This window comes from Sitophilus oryzae, unplaced genomic scaffold (genome assembly GCF_002938485.1).
Source record: "Sitophilus oryzae breed Bouriz unplaced genomic scaffold, Soryzae_2.0 scaffold_1189_pilon_pilon, whole genome shotgun sequence".
In the NCBI taxonomy this organism is placed as follows: domain Eukaryota; kingdom Metazoa; phylum Arthropoda; class Insecta; order Coleoptera; family Curculionidae; genus Sitophilus; species Sitophilus oryzae.
Window position 1 is genome coordinate 476776 of NW_022145825.1, and position 27446 is coordinate 504221.

The 27446-nt window shown below is 32.0% G+C and overlaps 1 protein-coding gene across 1 annotated transcript in view; it reads right to left on the bottom strand.

Annotated features, from left to right (window-relative positions):
- Positions 1-399: 399 nt before the first annotated feature.
- Positions 400-27446, bottom strand: part of LOC115891646 (pancreatic triacylglycerol lipase-like) — a 44537-nt gene continuing 17490 nt past the window's right edge. Inside the window, exons 2-6 of the mRNA XM_030912170.1 lie at positions 12674-12925; positions 10267-10560; positions 2985-3167; positions 736-886; positions 400-627 (exon numbers count right to left, since the gene is read on the bottom strand). Coding sequence (XP_030768030.1) covers positions 549-627; positions 736-886; positions 2985-3167; positions 10267-10432 — 579 coding nt within the window. The 5' untranslated portion in view covers positions 10433-10560; positions 12674-12925 and the 3' untranslated portion in view covers positions 400-548. The remainder of the gene's footprint in view (positions 628-735; positions 887-2984; positions 3168-10266; positions 10561-12673; positions 12926-27446) is intronic.

Consider the following 27446-nt stretch of genomic DNA (forward strand, 5'->3'; position numbering starts at 1 on the left):
ACTATAGTGTGCTATAGTGATCAAATAAATTAGTGGCGCAGATTGGTTATTGATTAACGAAAAACATTTTTAATAAAAAATAAACGTATAAATCTAATTATTTCAGTTTTAAAGGATAAATAAAGGTCAATTTGATATATTTTAAGGTTTATTTATAAGCTGATAGGCTTCCAAAAATACTATAATACCTAAAGTTATGGCATATGGCATTCATTAAACCAAATATCACATCATTGTTCATATAAACTAAACTAAACTCTGTCCAACGAGTCAGGGATGATTTCTACAGAAATCATCCAAAAAATGACAGAAAATACAATTTACCAGTGAATTAAAATAACAACTGTCACTGTCGTGTATTTTATCATTGGACAGACTTTAACATAGAAAGTATTTTAACTTTCATGTTCTAATAATCAGTTAATGCTAAAAACTACAGAAAAAAAACTATTTTAATAAATATAGAGAGCTTTTGTAGTAGAATAAAAAATCCTTTTTGAATTCATTGTAATACTGTCTTCAAACTGCAATTTTTCTTGTTTTTTTTTCTAAATCTGTTGTTCTGCAACTGTCAATCCGTAAGGATACTTAAATCCAGTCCTAAGGTAGTACTTTCCGTTCATATTTCTAGAAAAGAAATAACACTTTTTATTGAAACCTTAAAACACTTTTTTATATAGCGTGTAGTGCTTCGGAACAAAAGAGATAAAAGTTGACATAGGACTTGTTACTTACGGGTTACTAGCAAATCCCATGTATCCATCCACTGTGAAGTTACACTGTTTGTGTTCTCCTCCCCATTTTTGACAGCGAGTTACAGGAAAGGCTGACGGATTTATCACAGATTCTACGTAGAGTTTCCATGCTCTTACATGACTGCAAGCAACTACAAAACAATATGATGTTTTAATACAAATGATCTCATTTATGACGATATATCTTTAAAATCGACAAAAGACAGCAATGCAATTTATAACTCAACACGGTTCAGGCGTCAGAAAATTAGGTTTTTGGTTTGTGATAGTGATGGGTTGTTATTTAACTATCTGTTATTTTATAACAATTATTTATAAATAACATAACGCAACCGTTACTACTTCTAAAAAATAACAGATATAAAATAACGGCACGTAGAGATCGGCTGCTCGTGAAACGAAAAAGGAAGTCGGCGCTCTGCACCGCCACGAAATTCTATGCTGCTCGAAGCAATTCCAAAAAACAACTAGTATGGAGTATGGATCGAAAACATGTTATTTCGTCAACCATCGATACAGGCGGCGAAACAACGGACAACGGAGTGGGGAATGCGCTACGGCGAACGTAGCTGCTTCGGTCGACGCCGTCGATGGCCGTATTGGGTTTGCAACAGCTTAAAAATAATCGGATATAAAAGAAGCAGATTTTTTGAAACAGTTGCGGGCATAACGCCTGTCGGTCGAGATAACAGGAGTGGGAAAGGAACGCTGCTGCATCGGTCGATTGTCGATGGAGGTTCGAAACAGGTTGGAGAATAACGCATCAGTGGTTTTAGATACATTGTTTTTCAACCTGTTACGAGCATAACGGGCGGAGGTCGAGATATTATGGCGCTGTATGTTTCAGTACTTACTTATTAAGTTTCAATATTTAGGTATTTATTTATATTATATATATATTTTAAGATTTTTTAAAAATGTATACAGGGTGTTTTGAAAAATCTGGTCATTGATTAATCATGATCCTGCTTAAAGCCCTTGACGTATGACGTAAAAAGCTGATTTTTGGAAAACGGATTGACTTTAGGGTGTAGAGGTTCGATAAGAAGGGATTTTTCGAAACTCGAATTCTAAGGGGGTGAAACTACCCTCAAATATTAGAATATTTTTTTTATTTAAAAACCGGTGAGTTTCTCGGAAAAACTCTTAAAACACGTATGTTTTATTATGTTGTTTTACATATTTTAAGATTTTTTAAAAATATATACAGGGTGTTTTATAAAATATGACCATTGAGTAATCACTATTCTGCTTAAACTGCTTGACGTTTAAAGTTGATTTTTGGCAAACGGATTGACTGTGGGGTTGAGGTTCGATAAGGAGGGGTTTCTCGAATCTCAAATTCCAACAGGGTGAAAACGCCCCTCAAATATTACAAGATTTGTTATTTAAAAAACGGTTAGTCTTTCGGGAAAACGCCTGGACACGCATAATTTATTTTGTTTTTTTACATATTTTGAAATTTTTTAAAAATCATACAGGGTGTTCCAAAAGTTGAGTAATTGATTAACCACGATTCTGCTTAAACTGCTCGACGTTTAAAGCTTATTTTTGGCAATGTGAGAAAATTTTATCCAGTTTGTATGTTAATGGAAATCCTTGTTTTGCTTTATCATCACCATTAGAAATTATTAATTCGACGCGAACGAAGTCGCGGGTACACGCTAGTTTAAGTGTGAAATTAATTCGAACTCTAGTGTGTAGTTGGTTTACTTATGAAGAATATACTACACATTTTCTTATATTGCTATTTTGTGACCGCAAATGGTAAAATCATAAGTAAGAGCTTCTCGCCCGTCGAGTGAGATGCACCCTGTACACTGCTACGCAATTCAGGATCTACGCGGATCGAGGGGCAGGGCGTAGGTAGATCGCAATGTGTAGGTATAGACGAGTGGCGGAATTTTGGCTTTTTTTATATCGCAATTTGTAAACAGCGCTTATTTGTAAACAACCACCGTTTTTAGAGAGGTATTTTAGATAACAATCGACATTTAGAAATGTTTTGACATCCTGGAAATACTACCACCGACCACGGCATTGTCGCAACTTGCAACTGCGTTAATACGCCTGGCGGTGACCGCCTCATACTCTTTCAGGTATTTAGCAGTAAAATAAAGAAACCTGTTATTTTGAAGCTGTTATTTTAAGCTGTTTTTTATAAATAACTATAACAGTTTCAACTGAGAATTTAAAAGAATATAATGTCATGATAAAAGTGATGCTTACCAACTTGCTCTACAATCTGTTGACTAGCTAAATAACTTGGTTGACAGCCCGGTTGAAGTGCTCTTCCTCCATTAGGATAGAAATCTGAATGCCCAATGGAAACAGGAAAACCGAAAATGCCACTGTCTGTATGGATAACGTCAATGTAATCAGCGTCAGTGTTTGCCAATCTTTTGGTTCGATCTAAAAAAAATTATTTTTTTTTTCTGATTCATAACTTTTCGTCTAACAAAGAAGTATCCCAGTTTATGATTTTTTTTATTTGTATATTGATAATTATTTGGTACACCAATATTTTACATAATAGTTCAAGATATGAAAGTCATTTTATATTTAATTTTGATATAGGGTGATTCACGGTGATGGCGCGTTTATGGAGAACCGATGATTTTGAAAATTTGAATTTTTACATAAAGGCACCTGCTCCGTCTTTCGAAAATATTTTCAGCATAACAGTGTTGCCGCATCATTGGAAAGTGATAGTATCTTTCTTATTTTAAATGGAAAATCCAGTATATTATTACATTTTTGGAAAATACTTTTATATCTCATAATTTTTCTATTATACTAACCTATATGCATAACCAACTAACCTCTAATAGTTTTTAAGATAAAAAATAAAACATGATATGTAAAATTGTCTACACATGATCGTGAATAAGCATTGGTAAAATCATGAATTTAACATTTTTGAAGTTGAAATTTGGGTTAAAAGTTAACGAAAGTCGATATATTCGATCTGTCCAAATAAACCAATTATTGCATATTACACAGTGAGAGCAAAAATATTATTTATTTCCGTTTGTTATAAATTTACACAAATCTTTGTTATTTTAAATTCAACCCTATGAATATTACTCAAAAAATCAAAAGACTAATAAAATTGCTTTTCAACGATATATCATGTTCCTATACCTAAACCTTCCGGTTTCTTAAGTAGAGCTATTTAAAAATTAATAATATTATTATTATAGTTTCATTTCAAGAATTTCGTTACCCATGACAATTTTAGAAGTTTAGCATGTAACTCTATTGATACTTACATACTTATAAAGTTTGTATATTTGTCATTGCGACGATTTTCTTTAAACGAAGCAATTATAATAGAATTATTATCTTTTAAATGGCTTTACTGTAGAAACCAAAAGGTTTAGGTATAGGAACATAATATATCGTTGAAAAGCAATTTTATTTGGGTTTTGATTTTTTAAATAATATTCATAGGGTTGAATTTAAAATAAAAAAGATTTGAGTAATTTTATAACAAACGGAAATAATTATTTTTCCTGGTCTCCCTGTTTGATATCCAATCAGTTGACAATAATGAACAGACAATAATGAAAACTTTCCTCCGAGGTCTGTATACTATTTTATTGACAGACCGGCGGTCTGTTCAACATAAAAAGACTCAGGGCAAAAACACGTACAAAATTCATCACAGAACTTCAATACGCTGATGACTGTGCTCTAGTTGCAAATACGTTACAGCAATTGCAAGAAATGTTGAACACATATACATGGGCATACGAGGCCTTGGGACTTAAGCTGAATATCGATAAAACTAAAATCATGTGCACTCCCCCGGAAGATCACAACAATGCTATAAAAATCGGAGATGAGCTGTTGGAATATGTAGCGGAATTCAATTACCTCGGCAGTTTGATTTCGGAAAAGGCCAATATCGACTCTGAAATTCAGCACAGGATGAGCTGCGCCTAAGAGCATTCTGGAAATTAAAAGACAGGGTTTTCTACAATCGTGACTTGAGCACAAAAACAAAACTTGCGGTGTACCGAGCGATAATAATTCCCACCATGTTATATGGAAGCGAAACCTGGGTGCCGTACCGCCGACACATGAACGCATTAAACAAGTTGCACCAGAGACATCTTAGACAACTCTTAAGAATAAAATGGTTCCATCATGTCTCAAACGTATCGGTCCTTGAAAAAGCTAACTGCGAGAGTATTGAAGTCATGATTACAAAGTCCCGCTTAAGATGGGCACGTATGCAGAATGCAAGAAAACCGCATACCAAAATCTCTGCTTTACGGTGAGCTTGCGTAGACGGTAAGAGGAGACGGTAAGGGTGGACAACTCAAAAGGTTCAAGGATATTTTCCACGAAAACTTAAAGGGAATTAACAAGCAGAATGAGTGGGAAGAGGCAGCTCACAATAGAACGAAATGGAGAAGAATTGTAAAGTCAGATAAGAGCGACAACCAAAAAGTAAAGAGGCAACAAAGCAATGAGATTTTTAAATGTCTGGAGTGTGGTAGACAGATAACATCACGTATCGGGCTTTTCAGTCACAGAAAAGCTCATGAAAGAAAACGCCTTGCGTGACCATCTTCTGATGCGTGTCAAATACTCGTCAGCGAGTAATGGCAGTAGTAGTATTTTATTTACAACCACATCATTAATTAAAAAATAGGGACAGTATTTTATTTTGAAAAAAAAAAATATGCGAAAATTTGTCGTTTTCTCTTTTGGCATTTCCATATCTATAGTTACCGGTACCAGTGGTTGTTATGGCGCAAACCTTCAACAGCATAACAAACAACTAAGTGACAGTTTTGAATTTCTCGTTCGCTTTTTCCAATTTATATAACATAGAAAGTCAGAATGTTGTCGGAAAGTTCTGATAATGAAGACTACTTTAATATTGGTACTCCACCAGTACTTACAGAAGCTGCAAAAAAAGCAGAAGCCAGTTTACTTCCAGAGAAAAGTAGGGGGCGATATGAAATATCATTGAAAGTATACGAAAAATGGTGTGCCGAAAGAAATGCTAAGAATATTGCTTCGGAGACAGTCTTGATGGCATATTTTAGCGACATGGCCAGGCAGAAAAAGCCATCTACTCTTTGGGCTACGTACCGAATGATACGGGCAATGCTAGAATTAAACGAAAAGACTGTAACGTTTTTAGTTCGTTACATGTCTTTTTTATATATAATATATGATGTCTGGCCTATCATCACCGGATTCCGTATCGTTCAGGCCTGATAATTTATTTGGCACGCTTGGCGTAATTTTTACGTTCCCTAGTCGCCAACCCTGCTATCGTTTCACTGTTCTGTGGAGGCGCGCGCTGTCAAGATCCTTGTTATATGTCAAGGCGACTCTCCGCGCTTAACCTCACTTTTGTTCACCCGGCTTTTAGAAATGGTAATAATTTAAATCTTGCTGCAAAATCTGAATCAGCTGCCATTTCGAAGCAACAGGTAAAGATGAGATATTATCTTTATTAGATTCGTTATTATTATTGAATATTTTTAGGGTAGAGTTTTGGATTGACCCACCTTAACTCGTATTTGTATTTTGCTGGCACCTCGGCTGGCACATTGGTGTTCTTTTGCTTTTGTCCTCCAGAATGTTACATGGAAGAAAGGACAGTTTCTTTGTTTATTATTGTGCCCTCGGAAGTATTTCGAGGTAGGTTTATTTTGTTTATTAGACCTTGTTTGGTTTTAAACAAGAGTTTCGTATTTTTAGGGTCTTATGGACGTACATTATCTTATGGACGTTACATTGTCCAAGGTACAGGCATTATCCAAGGTACGGGTAGTGTTCCCCTGTACCATTATCTTATGGACGTACATTATCTTATGGACGTACATTGTCTTATGGACGGACTGTGTCCAAGGTATGGGTAGTGTTTTCCTGTACCGTTATCTTATGGACGGACTGTGTCCAAGGTTATGGTCCAAGGTTATGGTCCAAGGTTATGGTCCAAGGTTATGGTCCAAGTTACGGACATTATCCAAGGTCCTAGTAGTGTTCCAAGGTACGGGTAATGTCCCCATATTGCCACAGTATGGATACAGCGTAAGCCCCATGCTGCTTCGCTCCCATTTCTAAGCCTAGTCAGTAGCTACGGCTGTATTGATTCATGGTGTCCACATTCTGGCCTCTTTTGTTGTTTTGGCCAACAGGATCGCCGACAGACAGTACAGAGATATGAGCCCACCTCACGCTGCTACTCTTTGAAACAGGATTGCCTCAAGAACAGCTAAGTGTAGATTTAGGTTCTGGTTTTCAGTCGATTTTCAGTCTTAACTTAACGTACATTTTAAACGATATCGTACAGACTATATTTAGTGGTTAGATTATTAACTTATTAATTAGAACATTTATATCGATTTAGTAGTTACAATATGATTTAGATTTTAGGTTTCATTACATTACGTCTTGTAAAAGTATTACTTTTTTATAGATATTATTATTGCACTAACGTCATATAAAATATATCAAATTAATTAAAGTAATGCTACATTTCATATATTCTCTTAAACTTTACATGTCTTGTATTTTATCATAGTTGTTTTCATAGATATTTGGTACAATTCTTTACACCACTTTCGTTGACATATAACCACCTATAATAATTATTAAAATTGTACAATGCTATTTACCATCACAGTCCATCATGAATAAATATAGTCATTAGTTTTAAGTAATAAACAACTGTGTTTTCTTTCTTATTATATTTTTTTGTTTATTGTTATTGATTAGTTTTCTCTCTAGTGAAATACCATACCCACGACTGCTCTCCGATGAAAAGCTGCCGTTCGCAGTGGTAATGTTTATAAAAAACGCTACTAGACATATCAAAATATCAGAAACTCGTCGCTTTTTGAAAACGCCAGAATGTAGGTTTTAAGCCAAAGAAGTCTAGCATTTTTACCTTCAACAAATAAATGTATTAAAATCTTCAATTATTATTGTTAATCTTCTTGTTTATTTTTGTTGATGTTAGAAAGTATTTAATAAAGATATTACAAGAATATTTTGCTTAATTAAATGAGGCGAGAAATAAGAAAAACCGAGTGAGGGAAATGGGTGAAGGAAATGGAAGAGGGAAGAAATGAAAAGTCAGTAATGCCAGTATTGCATACTATGTGGTTGTAAATAAAAAAAAATATTTGGAGAATTCAAAATTTGCATGGGAGTTCCTATGTTTCCAACGATGATGCACCACCCTTTTTTCTTCTTTACTGCGTTCCCTTTTTTTAAAAATGCTCTAATGACGTCTGTCTACATTCTGAGCAAATAAAAAAGAGCCACGAGCGTTTTTGTGATGATTCAGAATAGAAATTGCTGATTGGTATCGTCCGTTTTTATCGGCAGTAAGCATTAGTCATGTCCAGAGCGAGTAGGAAGTTATGACGGCATCGATTGGATCCGAAACCCGTCGACGTTTTATTCGATTTTAGGCCGTCGGCCTTTCAGCGAACCAATTTCCTCCCTTTTCCATTTCAATTCCTATTTCGGTCCGCTTTTCAACTTTAAATCGACCCACGGCTGCTCGTCTATCTCGCAGTCGTTTTATTTCCTCTAGATTCAGTTTTCCAACTAATTACTATTAAGCCCTTTCAATTAGAGAAACTCGGTTTCCAAGTGCCTCTTTTTTATCTTGCTTAATGGTTAAACGAATTTCTTAAAATTGATTTACATCGTATTTTCTACATTTTCTACTATCTACTTTTTTCTTAATCAATTCTTATATAGAGAGTTCTAGAGGGTGTCCCCAAAAAGAGTTACATATCAAAGTTGTGTTTTTTGTAATGGAACACCCTATATATTAATGGATTTTCGGATTCTGTGAGAAAAATAAAGGTGAGTTTTATAAGAGAAGTATATGACTAAAATATAGGGTTTTTTTGTATATTTTCTAGAAATAAAGAACAATTTTTACAGAACAAAACTACCTAAATTGGAATTTATCTGGTCTAGCCTAATATGTAGTTAAATTAACTATTGTACTGTGTTAAATAGAACATCTAGTATATTTTTCCGGTTTTCAACGGGGAATTTATATATCTTCAAAATATTAAGGTTGCCTACCCCTCAGACAAAGATTTTCCTAGATATATTAATTTTTATGATTTTGCGTCAAGATCTTTATTATTTGAAAAATCTTGATGGCTATGTGATATATCTTAATTATATATCTAAATTCCGTTGAAAACCGGCAAAATATACTGGGTGTTCCATTTAAAATAAAAGAATAACTTGCTTTTAAAAGTGACTAATGTTCCATATTAATTTTGTCTCACCCTGTACAACTTTACGGGTCAAATTTCAATTTGGTTTAACATACAATGGTTACTGTAATTAGATATCAGGCTATACAAGGTGAACTAAAATTTAGGTAGCCGTTATCGAAATTTAAAATTTACTCTTCATTTTCACAAAATGTGAAATATGTCAAAATCCTTAGATTTTTGGTATATGTTTCTTTAATAAAACTCACCTTTATTTTTTTCTTAGAATCCGAAAATCGATTAATATATAGAGAGTTCCATTAGAAAAAACACAACTTTGATGTGTAACTTTTTTTGGGGTCACCCTGTATAATCATATCATATTATGTCAGATAAATCGAAATTCAAAATATATTTTTACCCCTGAGCCATTTAGTTAACTTTACTATTCACGGTACTCAGGAAATGCCCTGTAACAAACCCTCCAATCTGGAACAGCCTTGTTATGCATTCCCCAATCGATTCGACATTCAAATTAGAGAATATTCCGGATATTTCGGACAAAGTTTCGGATCGTTAGGGACAAATTTGGAATAGCTGAGGGCTTGGGTTCGACAGGATAAATTTGAACAGACACAAGACATTGTTTAGAGCGAAAAAAATTTACTTAAATTAAGAAATTACAGTTTATTTTAAATTTCTCAAAGATTTTTGTTCATAATTAAACTGACCAGGACGAAAAGTCCGTTATTCAGAAGCAATGTCCGTTCCCAAGATTTATCCCTCAAAAGGTCCAAAAAGTTATCCGTCCAAAGGTTATATAGACACTATACCGGGTGCGTCTCAAAAGTGGCTCACCCATATAACTTTTTTATTTTTTCAGATAGAAAAACAAGAATTGCTATGTTAGTATTTAACATAAATTAGGACCGATTGACGTATTCAATTGTTTTTGGTCACGTTCTGTTTCACCGGAAATGACTACAACTTTCGATTTTTAACTGGCACCATCGGTATGTTTTTACTTTATTCGATAGAAAATGTCACTCTGAATAGAATGACATATCATATGTCAACTTTTGACATTTTCGCATACAGTTTATTTAAAATTATAACATGCGGTTCATATCGAAAATTTGACTCGAAATACAAAGTGTGTGGTATCAAATTATTCGTAAAAAAATGCTTTTTTCAATCCTGTACAATTTAGTTTTTTTTCTCAAGTTTTACAATATTTATTTGAAATATTAAACTTAAATTAGTTAAAGAAGTCAAATTACTAATGATATTACCTTGTATAGGAAATTCTGGATACGCCGGATCCAAAGCCGTTATCCTAGGAATTCTCACATTTTCAGGGAGACTTTTTCCCGCCATTGATGCAATATGACAGCCCAAACTGAACCCGATAACGTGCAGGTTTTCCCTGGGGATTTCCCCGCTCTCGTGGAACGTCATGATAAACCTTTTCAGTACTTCCCCCACCACTTTGACGTTTTGAACTGACGTTCTGTACCATGGAAACGCCGATAGTTCGCTCCAGTCCAAAATTATGACGTTGTAGTATTCGGGTCTGTTCAAATAAGCTGAAAAACATTGAGAAAAATTATGTATAGGAGTTATTTTTCATTTTTTAGCATCAGAGAACATTTCGATAGTGTCTATCTAAACAATGATGATATTTTGTAGGTTATTTGTTATTTATTCAGTTAATTTTGTTTAGAGGTAGGGAATTTAGAAGGATATTGTGTCAGAACTTAAATTAACAGTGACATTATTGCGAATTCCAGAAAAAACTGTAAAAATGTTAGTTGTGTCGCGTGCGGTAGATCAACGATCAAATATCGAGATAAATAAAGGAATAATTTATGTTAGTAAATGACTAAAATACAGGGTGGTCCGAATTGTATTCCGGCATATTCTGCAGATAAAAATAAGTAAAAAAGTTCGAATAAACCTATGTCCTAAAATGCTTAGTTTCGGAGATACAGGGTGTAGAAGTTTCATTTTTATTTCGATTTTTTTCAAATAATTTCTGAAATAACGTCAATATTTCGATGAAAATTGGTGTCTGGGAGTTTTGTAACACGAAAAATTTGATTTTGATGTCAATATAACTCCTACTTGTAGAGCGCCACATACATATTTCTTAACTGGTTTGACGGGTAATAACTTTTTGTCCGTACCTGTATAAAACTACCGAGTAAAAGAATATACGTTTACGATAATTCTTACGTAAAAAAGGTCTCTTAGTAAAAAACGCTACGAGTGATGGTTCTCGAGATATTTGGAATCGAAATTATCAATACCTGTCATTGACATAAATTAAACATGTTGGCTAAATAGTTATTAGAGTGAAATCGTAAATTTGAAATGTTTTGTGCGAAAAATTCAACGGAAACTAAACTGTTTTATCATCATTTTTTACAGAAAAATTGATGATTAATTTAAAAAAATAAAAATTTCTCAAATTTATTATTTCAGTCAAATAACTATCTACTCAACGCTCAACGCGGGTTTATTTTTTCAATAATGATATGTATTGACTATTTCCATACTAAATATCTTGGGAATGGTTACTCGTAGCGATTTTTACCAAGAGGCATTTTTATGCAAAAAGTCACAAAAATTTTTTTTTCACTCAGTAGTTTTATACAGGTACGACTGAATGTATGAAAAGTTATTACTCTTCAAAAAGTTAAAACACATGTAGGTGGCACCCCCTACAAATAGGAGTCATATTGATATCAAAATCAAATTCTTCTTATATCAAAATACTCCCAGACACCATTTTTCATCCAAATATTGACGTTACTTCAGAAATTGTTTGGAAAAAAACCCCCGAAATAAAAATGACAATTCTACACCTTGTATTTCCGAAACTAAGAATTTTAGAACATACTAACTTTTTTACTTATTTTTATCTGCAGAATATGATGCCAAAGTTTCCGGAATACAGTTCGGAACACCCTGTATATCGCTACGTGAAGTAAACCAATCCATCATGAAATTCACTTAGAATTAACTAACTATAAGAGACATAACAAAATAAACTTTACAGCGGCACATACATTGTCAAACAAATTGGGCAACAAAGCGATGTACAACGCTGCGTTGCACAACTGATTCAGCGGTCCATACACTATCAAACAAGTTGCGCAACAAAGCGATGCGCAACGTTCCGTTGCACAACTGCATCGCCCATGCACTTAGTAAAATTTTGATCAAACTTTTTATTAAAAGTTGTGCATTGTTTGAGAAACAATCATGTCCTCAATTGCCATTGCGTCAATTATTATCGTATATGCCCTAGATACCAAAAAACGAAAAAGAAAACAAAGAATTTGGATGAAAGAACTAAAATATTGCACAACGAAGCGCAACACACACATACACTACACAACGCGTTGCGCAAACAGTCCTGTTGCACAGAAAGCGGCCCATACATTATCAAACAAATTGCGCAACGCAGGCTGTTGCGCAACGAGTTGCCAATGTATGATAGTGTTTGATGCGTTGCGCAATTGTTTGATGAGTTTCAAGAATATTTGAATTCTTTAATAAGTAGGTTACGTACATTTGACTCACGTGTTTCAATAGCGGTATTTGTGTTTGTGTACCTGGATTTTGGTTCATTTCAATCATTTTTTTCTGTTGTCTGTCACGGTGCAGTGTATTGTAGCAGTGTATTATATTTACCTTCGGCAATTGCTGTACCACTCTGACCAGGTGAAACTTCGGAAAATCCGTGAATAAATATTACAGTTTTCCACGACGGGTTTACCCCGGCTCTTCTAGCGGCTCCTGGTTCATCGTAGGGTACTATAGGTACTCCATTGCCAGAACTGCCTTTTTGGAACAGTAAAAATCGTATATCCCTGTCTGTATCAAACTGACAGCAATTCGAACAGTACCCTCGAGGAATTGATAGAAATTTTACTTGATTTTCACCTGAAAGAACAAAAATAATACTGTTATAGAAAAATAGTAAGTTTAATGAATTTAAGCCTACCTATATTTTGCATAAATAGTATATTTTTATTATAGATTTAAAAACAACCTGTCATGTTAAAAAAATCAGGAAATGTTTAAAAATGTTAACAGTTTTTTTAATGATCTTTGTTTTATTTATTTTCAAGGAGCAACAACTTTTCTTCTGCTTAATTTACATCTTTATTACATTATTCTTTTATCAAAATTGGATATTAAAATTCAGCATAAATAATTTTATTATTTCCTATTTTATTCACTATACAAAAAAATATCCTTTGAAACTTAAATTATTATTCAAGTAATTCTGGTATTTATATCGGCTGATAAAATTATGACGCAGTTATATTTACATTATTTTAAAAAAAAATATACAGGGAGTTTTTCAAAAAAAATTCACCCCTATAAATTTTTATTTTTTTTTTAAATAGGAAAATGAATATTGTGTTTCTTTATCACTAATTTTTAATCAAAGAGTTTTAAGCAGTCCCCCCCCCCTCTCCCACCACCACCCTCTGACTGGATAAAAGTTGGAAATCTCCTATCTTTTGCCCATGCTTGGTATTTCGAGTCAAACTGTCGAAATGAACACAGCCACTATTTCTTTAAGTGAAAACGGCAAAAGTTGACATATGATATGTCATTCTATTCAGAATGTAATCAAATGTAAGTTTTTTCTCAAATAAATTAAAAAAATGCGAAGGGTGCCATTTAAAAATCAAAAATTCTGGTCATGTGAAACAGAAACATCAATCAATCCTAATTTATGTCATATACTAACCGAATAACACACCGAATCTCGTTTTTTTTTCATCTGAAAAAAAAAATAAAAAGTTGGTGGGGTGAGCCATTTTTGAAAAACACCCGGTATAGACGTAACTTTTCTTTAATTTAATCATCTTTGTCTCTCTTCTTCTGGTTTATGAGATGTCTGTAGTGTGCATTCTTATGTGTAATACCCGGTATATTGATTTTGATAAGAATATTTATATGTTTTCTAATAGATTTCATTAGAGCTTCCATCAAAATTTTTCAGAAATATATTTTATTGTCTAAGCGAAACATAAGTAATTACTTTGAAAGAAAAATAGCAAAAGCGATAAGATAAAAATTAATGTAATAGCATTGCATGTCACCACTCTATAAATGCTTGCTCCACTGGAATATTTCCATTATGATATTTATTTTTTTTTATTTTTCAAACAGTAAAAATACTTGAAAAATGAATATATTTATTTTATATCCATATACCCGAGCATATACCCCTTATAGAGGGGTATATGGTATATGGTATAGGGGTCATTGGGTTTAACAAAATTGTCCATCCAAGTTTTCATCCATTGAAAGCAAAAAAAGTGACTTAGCACGTACCGTATAATCGAAAAAAAAACGACGTCAAAGTTAGCTGGGGAATGACCATCGATAATAATTTTGGCGAGGTCAATCTCCAGATGTCATTCGCTAAAAATTGACATAAAATTTGTCAAAAAATAACATTAGTTAAAGAAATATAGTCGCGGGAAAAATAATATCGATATATTTACATAAAATAAAACAACAGTTTTAGATAATAAGTCAAAATAGAGTTCAAATAGATTTTCAGGTTGAAATATCGCTAAAGTTCTATATTTAGAGGGAAAATTAACGAGACACTGGTTTCCCGGATACGATGCATTTCTCATTTAATTACCCTTACTATATGCTCCATCCGATCATCAAGTTCTTAATTAGTTTGAACCTGTTGTTGTATACTTTAAAATTCGATTTTGAGAAAGTACAATGCCCTTTTAGTAGAAAAAACAATTTTTTGGTTATATTTTGTACATAGAAAGAGATTTATCTTTTTATTCGTAATAAAATTGTCATTATTGAGTTTTACAGTTTTATTCAAATTTTATAACATTTTTTTGAAAGTATCACCTTTTTTTACCGAAAACGGATGATTATTGATTTTATTCATTGATGAAGGGGTTTCGTAGTGCACGAAACGTCGTCAAAATACCATGAAAAGATGGGGATGGGAACCACTGGATCTTTTCTGGGCTTTCATTGTTGTAAATTTAATCTACTCCCTATGTTGCCATATTATTAAGAAATTATGTTTTTAACTAAAAACCAAAAAAATTTCCTTTTATTTCAAAAAAATTCCAAGTTTTCGATTTTTTTTGCGAAAAAAAACACATCATTTTTCTGAATTATGCTACCCCTGAAAATATTTGCACTTATTTAAGACTCACCCTGTATATCATACATAAAAAAATCGCATGAGCATATTTATGGAGTGGAAATATGCTACAGTGAAAACACCTGTATTTATTTAAGGAACATCCAGTATAATACGCACCTCAGATATGCCCTTCCATTCTGGGGTACGTGTTGTGCGACTCAATTTGACCGCATTTTCAAGCTCCAGAAGAGAGCCGTTGGCGTAACTACAGGGGTGCCCGGGGGTGCCCTCCCCCCCCTTCCCCCAGACACTGCTGGGCACCCCCCAGAGAAATCCTGAATTATGACTCTTGGCTACGTATTAGGTAATTTTTATTTGCTTGTGATGCAGTAAAAATTTCTAGTTTTGTTTAGTATTTTGTTGTGTTCAAAAAATGTGTTAATTTTTATTTTTTTAGAAAATTTTTAGGTATTTAAGTAATCTACGGAAACACGGCTTGATAACCAAGTCTAGGAAATTTATTGATAGAGAAATTCATGTAAACGTTTTATTCAAAAAATGTGTTTTTTAAAATTATTTTTAATTTTTAAAAAAAACAAAAGCCCTAGGCCCCCCTGGGCTCATTTGTTTGGAATATATAAATTCTGGCGAACCTACCATAAAATTTACTTTAGAAGTAGAGAGAGGTAATCGTTTGCCATTTCTTGATGTTTTAGTGTCAAAATTTCAAAATAAACTAATTTTAGATGTTTACAGAAAACCCACAAACACAGATAGATACTTAAATTTCACATCTAATCACAGTATAAGTGTAAAAAAGGTGTTATAAAAAGTTTATATGATAGGGCAAAAATAATATGTACAGACGACATTTCACTAAACAAAGATATAAACCACATAAAAAATACATTAATAAAAAACGACTATCCACCATATTTTATTGACAAAACATTAAACGAAATATAAACCCCAAAGCATAGACACAAAGATAACAATACACAATATATACAACTTACAATTCCATATATACGAGGCGTTTCGGAAAAAAATAAGAAGGATAGGAAAACAATATAACATACAAACAACTTTCAAAACACAAAATACACTTAGATCAATTTCATCACATACTAAACCAATGAATACAGAACAACAAACAAAAAATGTAATATACCAAATACCCTGTGAATGCGATAAATTTTACATTGGTGAAACATCTATACTCTGTTTTTTTTCTCAGGTAAGATTTCGACAGACGATGACAGAAGAAAAGCAGATGACGTCCCATACCAATCTATTTATTTTACTAAAAAATGTTTCTAATAATTTTTAAGTTATCTATGGATGGGTTTAAATATAAATCCGTCATACGTCGTGTCTTGTTGTTTTTAACCAGTTTTATTGGTTTATTTAAAAAATGACAGATCGTATTTCAATTTTATTGGTTTGACGGAACGATGAACGACAAACGGACGCCGATGCGTATGAACTCGCCTTTAGATTTTTGTCATTTTTGACGCTTGTCAAAGTCTTGCCAAATTATTGGTTATAATTTTGTGTCAACTTTTGTTAAATACCCTGCATTTTGAAAGATGATGCATTTTGATTCGTATTATTACGTGTGTTTTGTGTCTTTTGAAGTCAAGTGGAGGAAAAATCGAGTGAAAATTAACTGTAGGCCCAGAGCACAGTTTATGGTTAATACACGCTGCCCAGGCAGAAAGTCTTATACACCAATGAAGTTGCCATCGATAAAGTTTGTATACCATTTCGTCGTAGATAAGTGCATTTCGTATATAAGGATCAAACTAAACACATACTAAAAACTGGAGTAGCTGTAAAATATCGACATCACACGATAGGTAAATAATGGATTTTAGTACTGGTGCAGAAAAATAATGTCAAAAGGTACTGGTTTAAAAAAATTAAGATTAAAGGTAATTAATCCACCTTTAAGGTATAAAATTTGGTAGGTGTTATTATTAATAAAATAGTTGTTGTATTTACCTATGTTGTTTTATTTATACCTGTGGAATATTACAAATTTGTATTTGTACATAAGTTATATTGATAAATATAATCATAAATGCGGGTAGTTTCATAAAGCTTGAAAGTAAATAATAGTTATTTTTTATATTTTTTTGGTATGTAGTGCCTTGTTCTTGTTTGTTTTGTATTAACACATACCGTTTTTATTAAATAAAATAACTCGATTACATTTTTTCAGTTTTATACAATTTTGAAGTAATCACTTGTCATCTTGTCAATCAAATTTTAAATATATCGCCACAGATATCTGCTATGCGTTCCAGTTGTACCAACTTATTTCTTTGTAAAATAAAATAAACTACTTTGAAATTAAAATGACAGACACATCTATCACTGTCAAGGGTCTTCTCGTTGGACAGACTATAGATCCTTAAATGTTAGAATTAAAGAACATAAAGATTATTTAAGAAAGGGAGATTTTCACAAATCTAAGATTTGTCAGCATTCATGGGACACAGGGTACAGAATAAATTTTAATAACGCCAAAAATATAATGAAAGAAGCGATAGCCTCTAAAAGAAAAATAAAAGAGGCTTTTTTAATTCAATCTAATAAAAATAAATGTATTGCTCATGCATCTGTAGATGTTAGTAATGTATGGCAATCGCTTCTTTGATTTTAAAGAACATTACATAAATAAACATAACATACGTGAAATTTAAAAATAATCATACAGAAAGTTTGGGCTTTTTGGTTTTACCTTATTAAGTAATTATCAGGTAGTAATTGTTAATTTTGAAGTTTAACTTAATATAATGTCTTTTTAACAGAACGTCAACGATTTCTTGTAGACGTATCTGTTTTAAAAAGTAAAGTGTTCTCGAATAGTTCAATTTAAATATTTTAAATAGTTTTTTTTTCTTGTTTCTTTATATTTTTTTGCTTCCGACGACGGAAAGAGAAAACTTTCCGAAACGTTAAGCATTTTTTTCTTTGTTAGGCAAATTTTTATTACTGTAAACACAATTTCTGACAAGCAGCGTCCGTTTAGGTTTAACGCCAGAAGTGTTTACAAAAAATAACTATTTTATTTTGTAGATTTTTCTTGCAGTGCAGTGGCGAAAAACCCATAAGGATTTTTTTGGATAGATGAATCCGCCACATAGGTATAGACATTTCTTACTAAATATGTTTTTGAATATATTTTTTTTTTAAATATTTTTGAGTCTTATTTTTATTTTTTTTATTTTTTTATTCTTTGACATTGTAAACATTTATAAATGTTTATTTTAAACAATAAGACTGACAATGTAATTTGTATGCTTGTTTTGTATTCTCTTTTGTTTGTTTACTTTACCTTTGTCTACAAATTGTAAAATTTTTTGACAATAAAGGCATTTATTTATTTAATGTCTGTTACTGAACCAGAATTTTTTTTTACGAAAAACGTGCCTTTTTTTAGTAAATATCTGGGATCTTCTCTAGATTTACTTATTTTTCTGCTATAAACTCTAAAATCATTTTCTTTTTGAATTATTTTTAAATCGAGAATAATAAATATATTTTTCCATCTGCTTTAAAACCACTGTGAGCTTCTCGTTAAAAAAACAGCTCTTAAAAGGAGTTCTTCTGAATAATTCAATTTACTGTCGACATCCTAAACTTTACCAACTTTTAAAAAGCTCCCGGCGTCCTTGCCATTTTCAAGCTGCCTCTCAAATGTCACGAAAATATGAAAATAACGTAAAACATTTCACCAGAAAACCTTTAAAACTTTTTTTACTGGGTTCGTGAAGTGGAATATTAAAAATCTTATTCATTGTCTAGTCGTAAACGTTATTTTAAGTTATAGTTGTGGTTATAGTATTTATCAGGGAATAGGTACATTAAAGAAATGCTAACTTCATGTTAAAAAATGGAAACAGACGCCACCTGGTGTCGCCTGGCAGTACTAGCTAAATTGAAGGGAATTGGAGGGGCGGGGTTTAAAAGAGGGGAAATTTTTAAAAAAATATTTTTATAAGTATCACTGACTTACTGTTTAAAGTTAATAAACATATTTTTTATTACTTTAATATAATTTAATGTATTAAAAAATATGTCTATTAACTTTACACAGCAAATCAATGATATTATTAAAGGCTTATTATTCTCAGAGAAAATTCATAGTAAATAAATTACACATTAGTAAACAATATCATTTATTTTTTAGAGCTGCGATTTATATTACAATAATATTGAAATATATATATATTTTTTTAACAATGAAAAAAAATATCCCTGAACCTGAAAAAGAAAGATAATCAATTAATGACTTAAATTAGTTCAAAATACATTTTGCAAATAACTAGTGAATTGGGAAGATAAACACACTATTAAAAAGACATTTTAGTAGTATATTATCATCTATCTACTGATAATACATAAGTATATAATAGGTAAATAACATGCATAAGGCACTATGATACAACTAACTGTATCATGATAACACACTAATATCACAAAAAATATATGCTAATTTAAATTCCTTTAATCATCTAATGAAATACTATCTATCCTCAATGCATGCCATTCCAAAGGCAAAAAAAACCGTTATACAAAATAAATATAAGCTGAATAAAACATAAACCAAGCCAACGTGCATAAACAACCAAAAAATGCATAAAAAAATACTTTTATCAGATCATACCCTTGGATATATTATGTATTTTATATATCGCACATCCCGTTCAAAAGTTTACTATCGCAAAATAGAGAATATAGAGAACATTGTCAGGAGAAGTTAAAGAAAATTTAAGTTAAGGCAATATGCTCCTTTTTGCATATTAATGGCCAAATAATATAATGTTGATTTAATAAAATTTTACTGGCATTCTTCTGAGGTATAAATCAGATTAAAAAGGACATTGTTTTTGTAATAATTGTTTGTTTTGTAAACATTTTTTGAAGACAATTCAGTTTTGAACGGGCTGTGCGATATAAACAAGGATCTTACTATTATTTGAGGTTAGAAAGTATGTAAATAATATAAAACATAATCAAAATCATTTTTCATCATAAATTATAGAGGTACTTACGTGTTTTGATATTATTATCAGGAAATAATACGTTCAGTTAAACAGGTACGCTGCCAGGCAAGTTCTATCGGCGGGTCTTTGCAAAAGTTGAAATCTAAAAATACAAAAATACGGCTACATCTTAGTTGTATTTACGAATAAAGTATTTGTGTCTAATTTCTGACTTACCAGTTAACTGAATAATCGCATTAAATACATCCAAATGGTAATTTAATATTGTAAAAAAGCTTTTTTATTGTTTAAATTACTTGCCAGGACAGCCCGGCCAGCTTCTTTGTTGGCAAAATGGCCGCGGTATCATGATTTAAGTAATGTGAGTGACAAAGAAAGCCAATGCCTGGCAGATGTTGCTTTCTTTGTCGTTGGTGCTGACACGTTTAAATTTGACTGTTGCCTGTTTTAAAAATTTTGAAATTGTCAAATTATCTACATTTCTTCCCTCTTCCCATTTCCCTCACTCGGTTCTTCTTATTTCTCGCCTCATTTAATTAAGCAAAATATTCTTGTAATATCTTTATTAAATACTTATCTAACATCAACAAAAATAAACAAGAAGATTAACAATAATAATTGAATTTCAATACATTTATTTGTTGAAGGAAAAAATGCTAGACTTCTTTGGCTTAAAACCTACATTCTGGCGTTTTAAAAAAGCGACGAGTTTGTAATATTTTGATATGTCAGTCTTTTCCCTTAATTCTAGCATTGTCCGTATCATCCTGTACGTAGCCCAAAGAGTAGATGGCTTTTTCTGCCCTGCCATGTCGCTAAAATATGCCATCAAGACTGTCTCCGAAGCAATATTCTTAGCATTTCTTTCGGCGCACCATTTTTCGTATACTTTCAATGCTATTTCATATCGCCCCCTACTTTTCTCTGGAAGTAAACTGGCTTTTGCCCTTTTTGCAGCTTCTGTAAATTCTGGTGGAGTACCTATATTAAAGTAGTCTTCATTATCAGAACTTTCCGACAACATTCTGGCTTTCTATGTTATATAAATTCGAAAAAGCGAACGAGAAATTAAAACTGTCACTTAGTTGTTTGTTTATGGTTTGTTTTGCTGTTGAAGGTTTGCTCCATAAGAACCACTGGTACCGGTAACTATAGATATGGAAATGTCAAAAAGAAATCTCTCGACAGTAATGAAATACTTCCCTCCTCGGTATGTAATATACTATTAATCGTGAAGGGTAATTGTTATGTCATACTTCCCTCTATGTTTATTTTTTGTTTTACCCAATTACGAAGTATCGGATAATTATATCATCCTCCGTTTGAATCATTAAAATCACAGCTTTTTCAGTAGCAGCTGGGCATCCTCGCTTGTTTTTGAGTATCCGTGAGTACAAATCAATGTTATTTACATTAAAACTCTATTAAAAATGCTAGAAGACTTGCAAGAGTCTTGTAGCAAGACGAAGACCAAGACTGGACCCTGCAAAATCAACACTAAGACTATATTAAACTGCGTCCACATTACTCGCAAGCAGGCCGAACGAACACGTGAAATACGAAGAACATGACAAACATTCGAGCGAGATGTTCGCGGCGCTCGCGACGCTCGCCGTGCTCCGCGTGCTTGCGATCGCATTAAAATGCCTGTTTCGACTGTTCGGTAGAGATGGGCAAAAGTAACCGGTATTTTGAATAACCAGTATTTTCTTCTAAAATAACCGGTTATTTAAAGGTAGTTTTTTAACCAATTAACCTAATAACCTTGCATTACGTTCAATAATCTATAGCCGGTTATTTTTTATAAAATCGTACTTGTTTAAAACAAGTAACAATTAAATATTAGTTGTTTGAATCGTAAATTTCGAAGAAGCGAACGGCACGGATCTTCCCGATATTACGACGATAACGGGAGATCCCGCTCCCAAAACCAAAACCAAAATCGAACCCTGATGATAATAATCAATCAATAATAAACAACGGCCGACTGGCCCTGACAGGTCAGACCGTAAAACAAAGTACTAATGCCATAGACTACTACTAGCCACCAGCTAGCCAAGTGATACGAACCCTTTGAATAAGAAGACTAAGGAAGGAGCATATCAAAAATCTTAGGTACACTGCGATGGGCCTCAACTTGGCGACTTAAATTCCGGTTTATCAGTGCCGTTCTAATTTTATTTAAAAAATGTAAAACTATGATGTAGGGTAGACGTGAGGTAGACTCAATAATTTGTTGTTTTATTTGACGTTGTGAATAAATGTTGGTAATTATTAAAATTGTTACAAAAATATATAATTCTAATAAAAATAGATAAGTTATAATAATTATTTATTAACACAAACATCCGATACGCTACTGAGGCAGGTAAATCTGGTAAATCAAATTGACGTATCTAAATTCTTTGACATCTAATCTTTGACAAGTAGTAAATAAAAGCAAAAATGCAAGAAAAAATATAATTAGTTAATTTAAGTGAATTTCATAAATTATCGGTTTACTACACGTATGTATATTATATAGTCACTTACTAGCGAAAAGTTGTTCCATTATTTCACTGGATTTTTGCCGAGATCTACCGCACGCTACACAACCAACTATTTTAGAGCCTTTTTCGATAAATCGCGATAGTGTCACTGTTAATTTAAGTTCTGCCACAATTTCCATCTAGATTTACTACCTTTGTACAACTATCAGTAGTAGAATTAATAATAAATAATATAAAATAAGCTCCGTAAAGACTGACAAATCCATAAAATTTCAAATCAAATTTAAATGTGTCAAATGAATCGTCAAACAGAACTGTCAAGGATCCCCACCCTAGAGTGCTTTTTCCGCCCACCATGCATGAATACATGGATAGCATTATGCTCCTTCCTTAGTCTTCTTATTCAAAGTACGAACCTAACTTAAAATAGATTCTCTAAATTCTATATTTAAATTTTAACCGACTTTAACGGATTTTCAACGGTTCTTCAAAAATTTTCTATGGTTTCGCCCAGTTTCACCCACATGTCACCGTAAATATATTTTATTTGTAGTTTGAAGTCTCTCTTGAAGCTTAGACGAGAATACAAAGAACTATGAAGTTCAAGTAGTGAATGAAGATAATGCTTTCATTATTTATTCATTCGGTCTCATGGCTCTTTAGTGTTTGATTCCATAACTGGGTTCGGCCAGATTTAGGAAGAACTTGTGAGTTATTGTGGTATGTTAAGTAATTACTGGTTTTTAATATCACTTGTCCATGTCTACTCAAAAAAGTGAGGTTAGCATTTTTATTTAAATTCATTTTGTACATATACATACTTACATTGCTACAATCTCTATTTAATCATGCGATTTAACTAAGTTTATTATCTAAATTTGAATTAGACCTATGGAGTGTAGAGGTAAGTAAGCCTATAGGAAAACTAAATATTTAGTTTTGCTAGGTTAGGTTATTTGAATAACCGGTTAATTTGTGTCGGTTAATTTTGTCAAGTTATTATTTTTTAAAGATTCCGGTTAACCTATAACCGGTTTTTTACAATGTTTTTTACACAACATTACAATGTGGAGGACGTTGTTTGCGAGCCGAAAGACCTTGAGAACACGACAAACAGGAAGCTCAAGCAACGCAAGCACAATCAGAAGCAAGAGCGCGAGCAGGATCGCGCGCAATGTGGACGCACCTTTAGACTGCAAGACCAAGACCAAGGAAGTCTTGTATTTGGACATCACTACATAGTCCTAAAAATAAGTTTTAAGTCTATGAGTCAAACCTAATCTGATTCTGGTAAACATGTCCAATAAAATATTTCTTGGAGTTAAAAAAAATATAATATGATTGATAGTCTATTTCGTTGAAACTTCTTATACAGAAAATTTGATAAAAATCACTAGATTCATAGAATGATTATAAAAATATATTTTTTTTCTCTGATTTACATTAATAATTAAATAGTATATAATTAATTTTATTGTCAGCTTAACAACTGATGTATTTTAAATTCATAACATTTATAACAAATTAATTAAACCAAGTAATTTTCCTGGTATTTTTTTACAGACGGTTTACTGTAATTTTATCTGTAAATACACATTATCTAATTAAAATATAACAAATAGCCACTCAATAGATCTTGATGAGGATCCCATCTACATTTTGATACTTAGTATCTTTTTATTTAAACAACTGTTTTTTGAATTTTACTTAATACATACCTATAATGCCGATAGATAAATGTACTACAACAGACTACGACAGACCTAGATACAGGGTGTAGAAGTTTTGTTTTTATTTCGATTTTTTCCAAATAATTTCTGAAGTCACGTCAAGATATGGATGAAAATTGGTTTTTGGGAGTATGACTCCTATTTGTAGGGGGCGCCACCTACATGTGTTTTAACTGTTTTGAAGAGTAATAACTTTTCGTCCGTACCTGTATAAAGCTACTAAATAAAAAAATATGCATTTAAGACATTTTTAAGGTAAAAAAGGTCTCTTGGTAAAAATCGCTACGAGTAATAGTTCTCGAGATATCTGGAATTGAAATTATCAATGCCTGTCATCATTGACATAAATTAAACATGTTAATTAAATAGTTATTAGACTGAAATCATAAATTTGAAATGTTTTTGTGCCAAAAGTTTAACAGAAATTGTTTTATCACCATTTTTTCGCAGAAAAATTTATGATTAATTTAAAAAATTAAAAATTTCTTAAATTTATTAATCAGTCAAATAACTATGCAACAAGTAAAGACATGTATTGACTATTTCCATTCTAAATATTTTGAAAACGGTTGCTCGTAGCGATTTTTACCAAGAGACATTTTTTACGTAAAAAGTCACGGAAATGTGTATTGTTTCACTCTTCCAAACAGTTAAAACATACATATGTAGGTGGCACCTCCTACAAATAAGAGTCATATTCGCATCAAAATCAAATTTCTTATGTCAAAAAACTCCCAGCCTTTTATACGAACTTTTTTACTTATTTTTATCTGCAGAATATGCTGCCGAAGTCCGGAATACAGTTCGGAGCACCCGTGTATATCGATGATAACCGGACGTGATATTAAAGTTGTTGATAAAATATTCCATTCAAATAAAATCAGTAAATCTTATCACCGTAATATTAGTCCTAAAATAAAATATTCGTAGCTAGTTTGGAAATTATTTGTTTGTAAATTGTTTTGTATTTATTATTAGGAATGTGTAGATACCATTGGTAGATACCTATGAGAGAGAAATATGAATTTGTAGCCCCCCATACACCCGAAGATTTGGCCTGCGGACTTGATCTGTGGATAAAAAATTTGTGTTTTATTTTGGTGTGCCAAATCTGTAGCGGACCTAGCCTATCACATGAAAAATCTGCAAGACACCTGGCAAGAAGAACGGACAACAGATGGACCACAAAGATTAAAGCATGGTACCCAAGAGGAATAAGAGACCTAGAAGAACAAAGAATTTCCATTAACATACAAACTGGATAAAATTTTCTCACATTTATGTCAGCATGAGAAAAAACAATATGGCGATATTATTATATAACTTGGTAATATTTGAGGGGTAGTTTCATCCCGTTGGAATTTGACTTTCGAAAAATCCGTTTGCCAAAAATACGCTTTTTACGTCAAGCAGTTTAAGCAAAATCGTGGTTAAGAAATTACCCAACTTTTTTGAACACCTTGTATGATTTAAAAAAAAATCAAAATATGTAAAAAACCAAATAAATTATGCTTGTCCAAGCGTTTTCCCAAAAAAAGTTTTTTAAATAATAAATATTGTAAAATTTGAGGGGCGTTTTCACCCTCTTGGAATTTGAGATTCGAGAAACCCCTCCTTATCGAACCTCTACAACCCACAGTCAACCCGTTTGCCAAAAATCAGCTTTAAACGTCAAGCAGTTTAAGCAGAATCGTGATTACTCAATGGTCATATTTTATGAAACACCCTGTATAAATTTATAAAAAATCTTAAAATATGTAAAACAACAAAATAAAATATACGTGTTTAAGAGTTTTTCTGAAAAACTCACCGGTTTTTAAATAAAAAATATTTTAATATTTGAGGGATAGTTTCACCCCCTTAGAATTCCAGTTTCGAAAAATCCTTTCTTATCGAACCTCTACACTAGTAGAGGGAACTATCGAATGAATACTATCGAAACATTCGATAGTTGCAATTCATTCGAATAATTCGATAGTTAGTAAGAAAACATTCGTTGAAAACTATTCGAATAAAAATTATCGAATAGATCCGTCATCTGCCTTGAAATATTGTATTCTAGTAATTCGGCAGCAAAACCATTCATTTATAAAATTCATTCATTTATAAAATTCATTCATTTATAAAATTCATTCATTTATGAAATTCATTTATTCGTCAGGATCGATTATAATAAAATATTAACTGAATTTTAGTTGTCGCCCGGCGACGTTTTTTTCCGAGAAAGCGGTCGGTGGCAATGCTATGAAAGAAGCCGGCATCTTTGATTTTTGCGAGTCATATATAGATAAGGACACATTATTTTTTTATTGAGGTGCTAGTATTTACACAGAAAATACATTATGAAGGGCGCTGTTGCCATATTTTTGTATTAGTTGATATTAGCAAAGAATATTATTGTTTGGCTTTAGTTAGTTAGGGATAGTATGTCTATATATTCTGCATTTTTTTATTAATATTCTGTTGTTACACTGCAATAATACTTGTTATTTTGGATGTAGGAAAATTATTTTTAATGTTTTAAGCAAAGACTGGTTTAAAAAATAATAATAACAGTAATAATTTGTTATACCTATTAACAACAAAATTTAAAATCATTTAATATAAATATTTTTTTAAGTAGTAGCAAAATATAAACAACAAATTAGATGTCAAAATTATTTATATTAGATCCCATTTAAAAAATAATATAGTCTCTAATTTTTTGGCAACGTTGGTTTATTAAATAATAATAATTACAGAACTAATTTGTTATATTAACAACAAATTTTAAAATCCTGAAATATAAACATTTATTAATTTTCTAAGCAAGCGGTGTAATGGAAGGAAAATATAAATAAAAATTAGAAATCAAATTATTTATATTAGGTGCTTTATATTACTATTTAAAAATTATATTTACTTTTACTGGCATTTACTTTAAAAAATAAATGAAATATTTCTTCGCAAAAACTACATGTAAGAGAATTAGCATAAACAAAATACAAACATCGTTAACTTTTTTTTTAAATTGGCACGTGTAAAACTTTCATTTTAATTTTCTCACCCCATAGTTTGAGTTCGATAACCATTTACTTAACC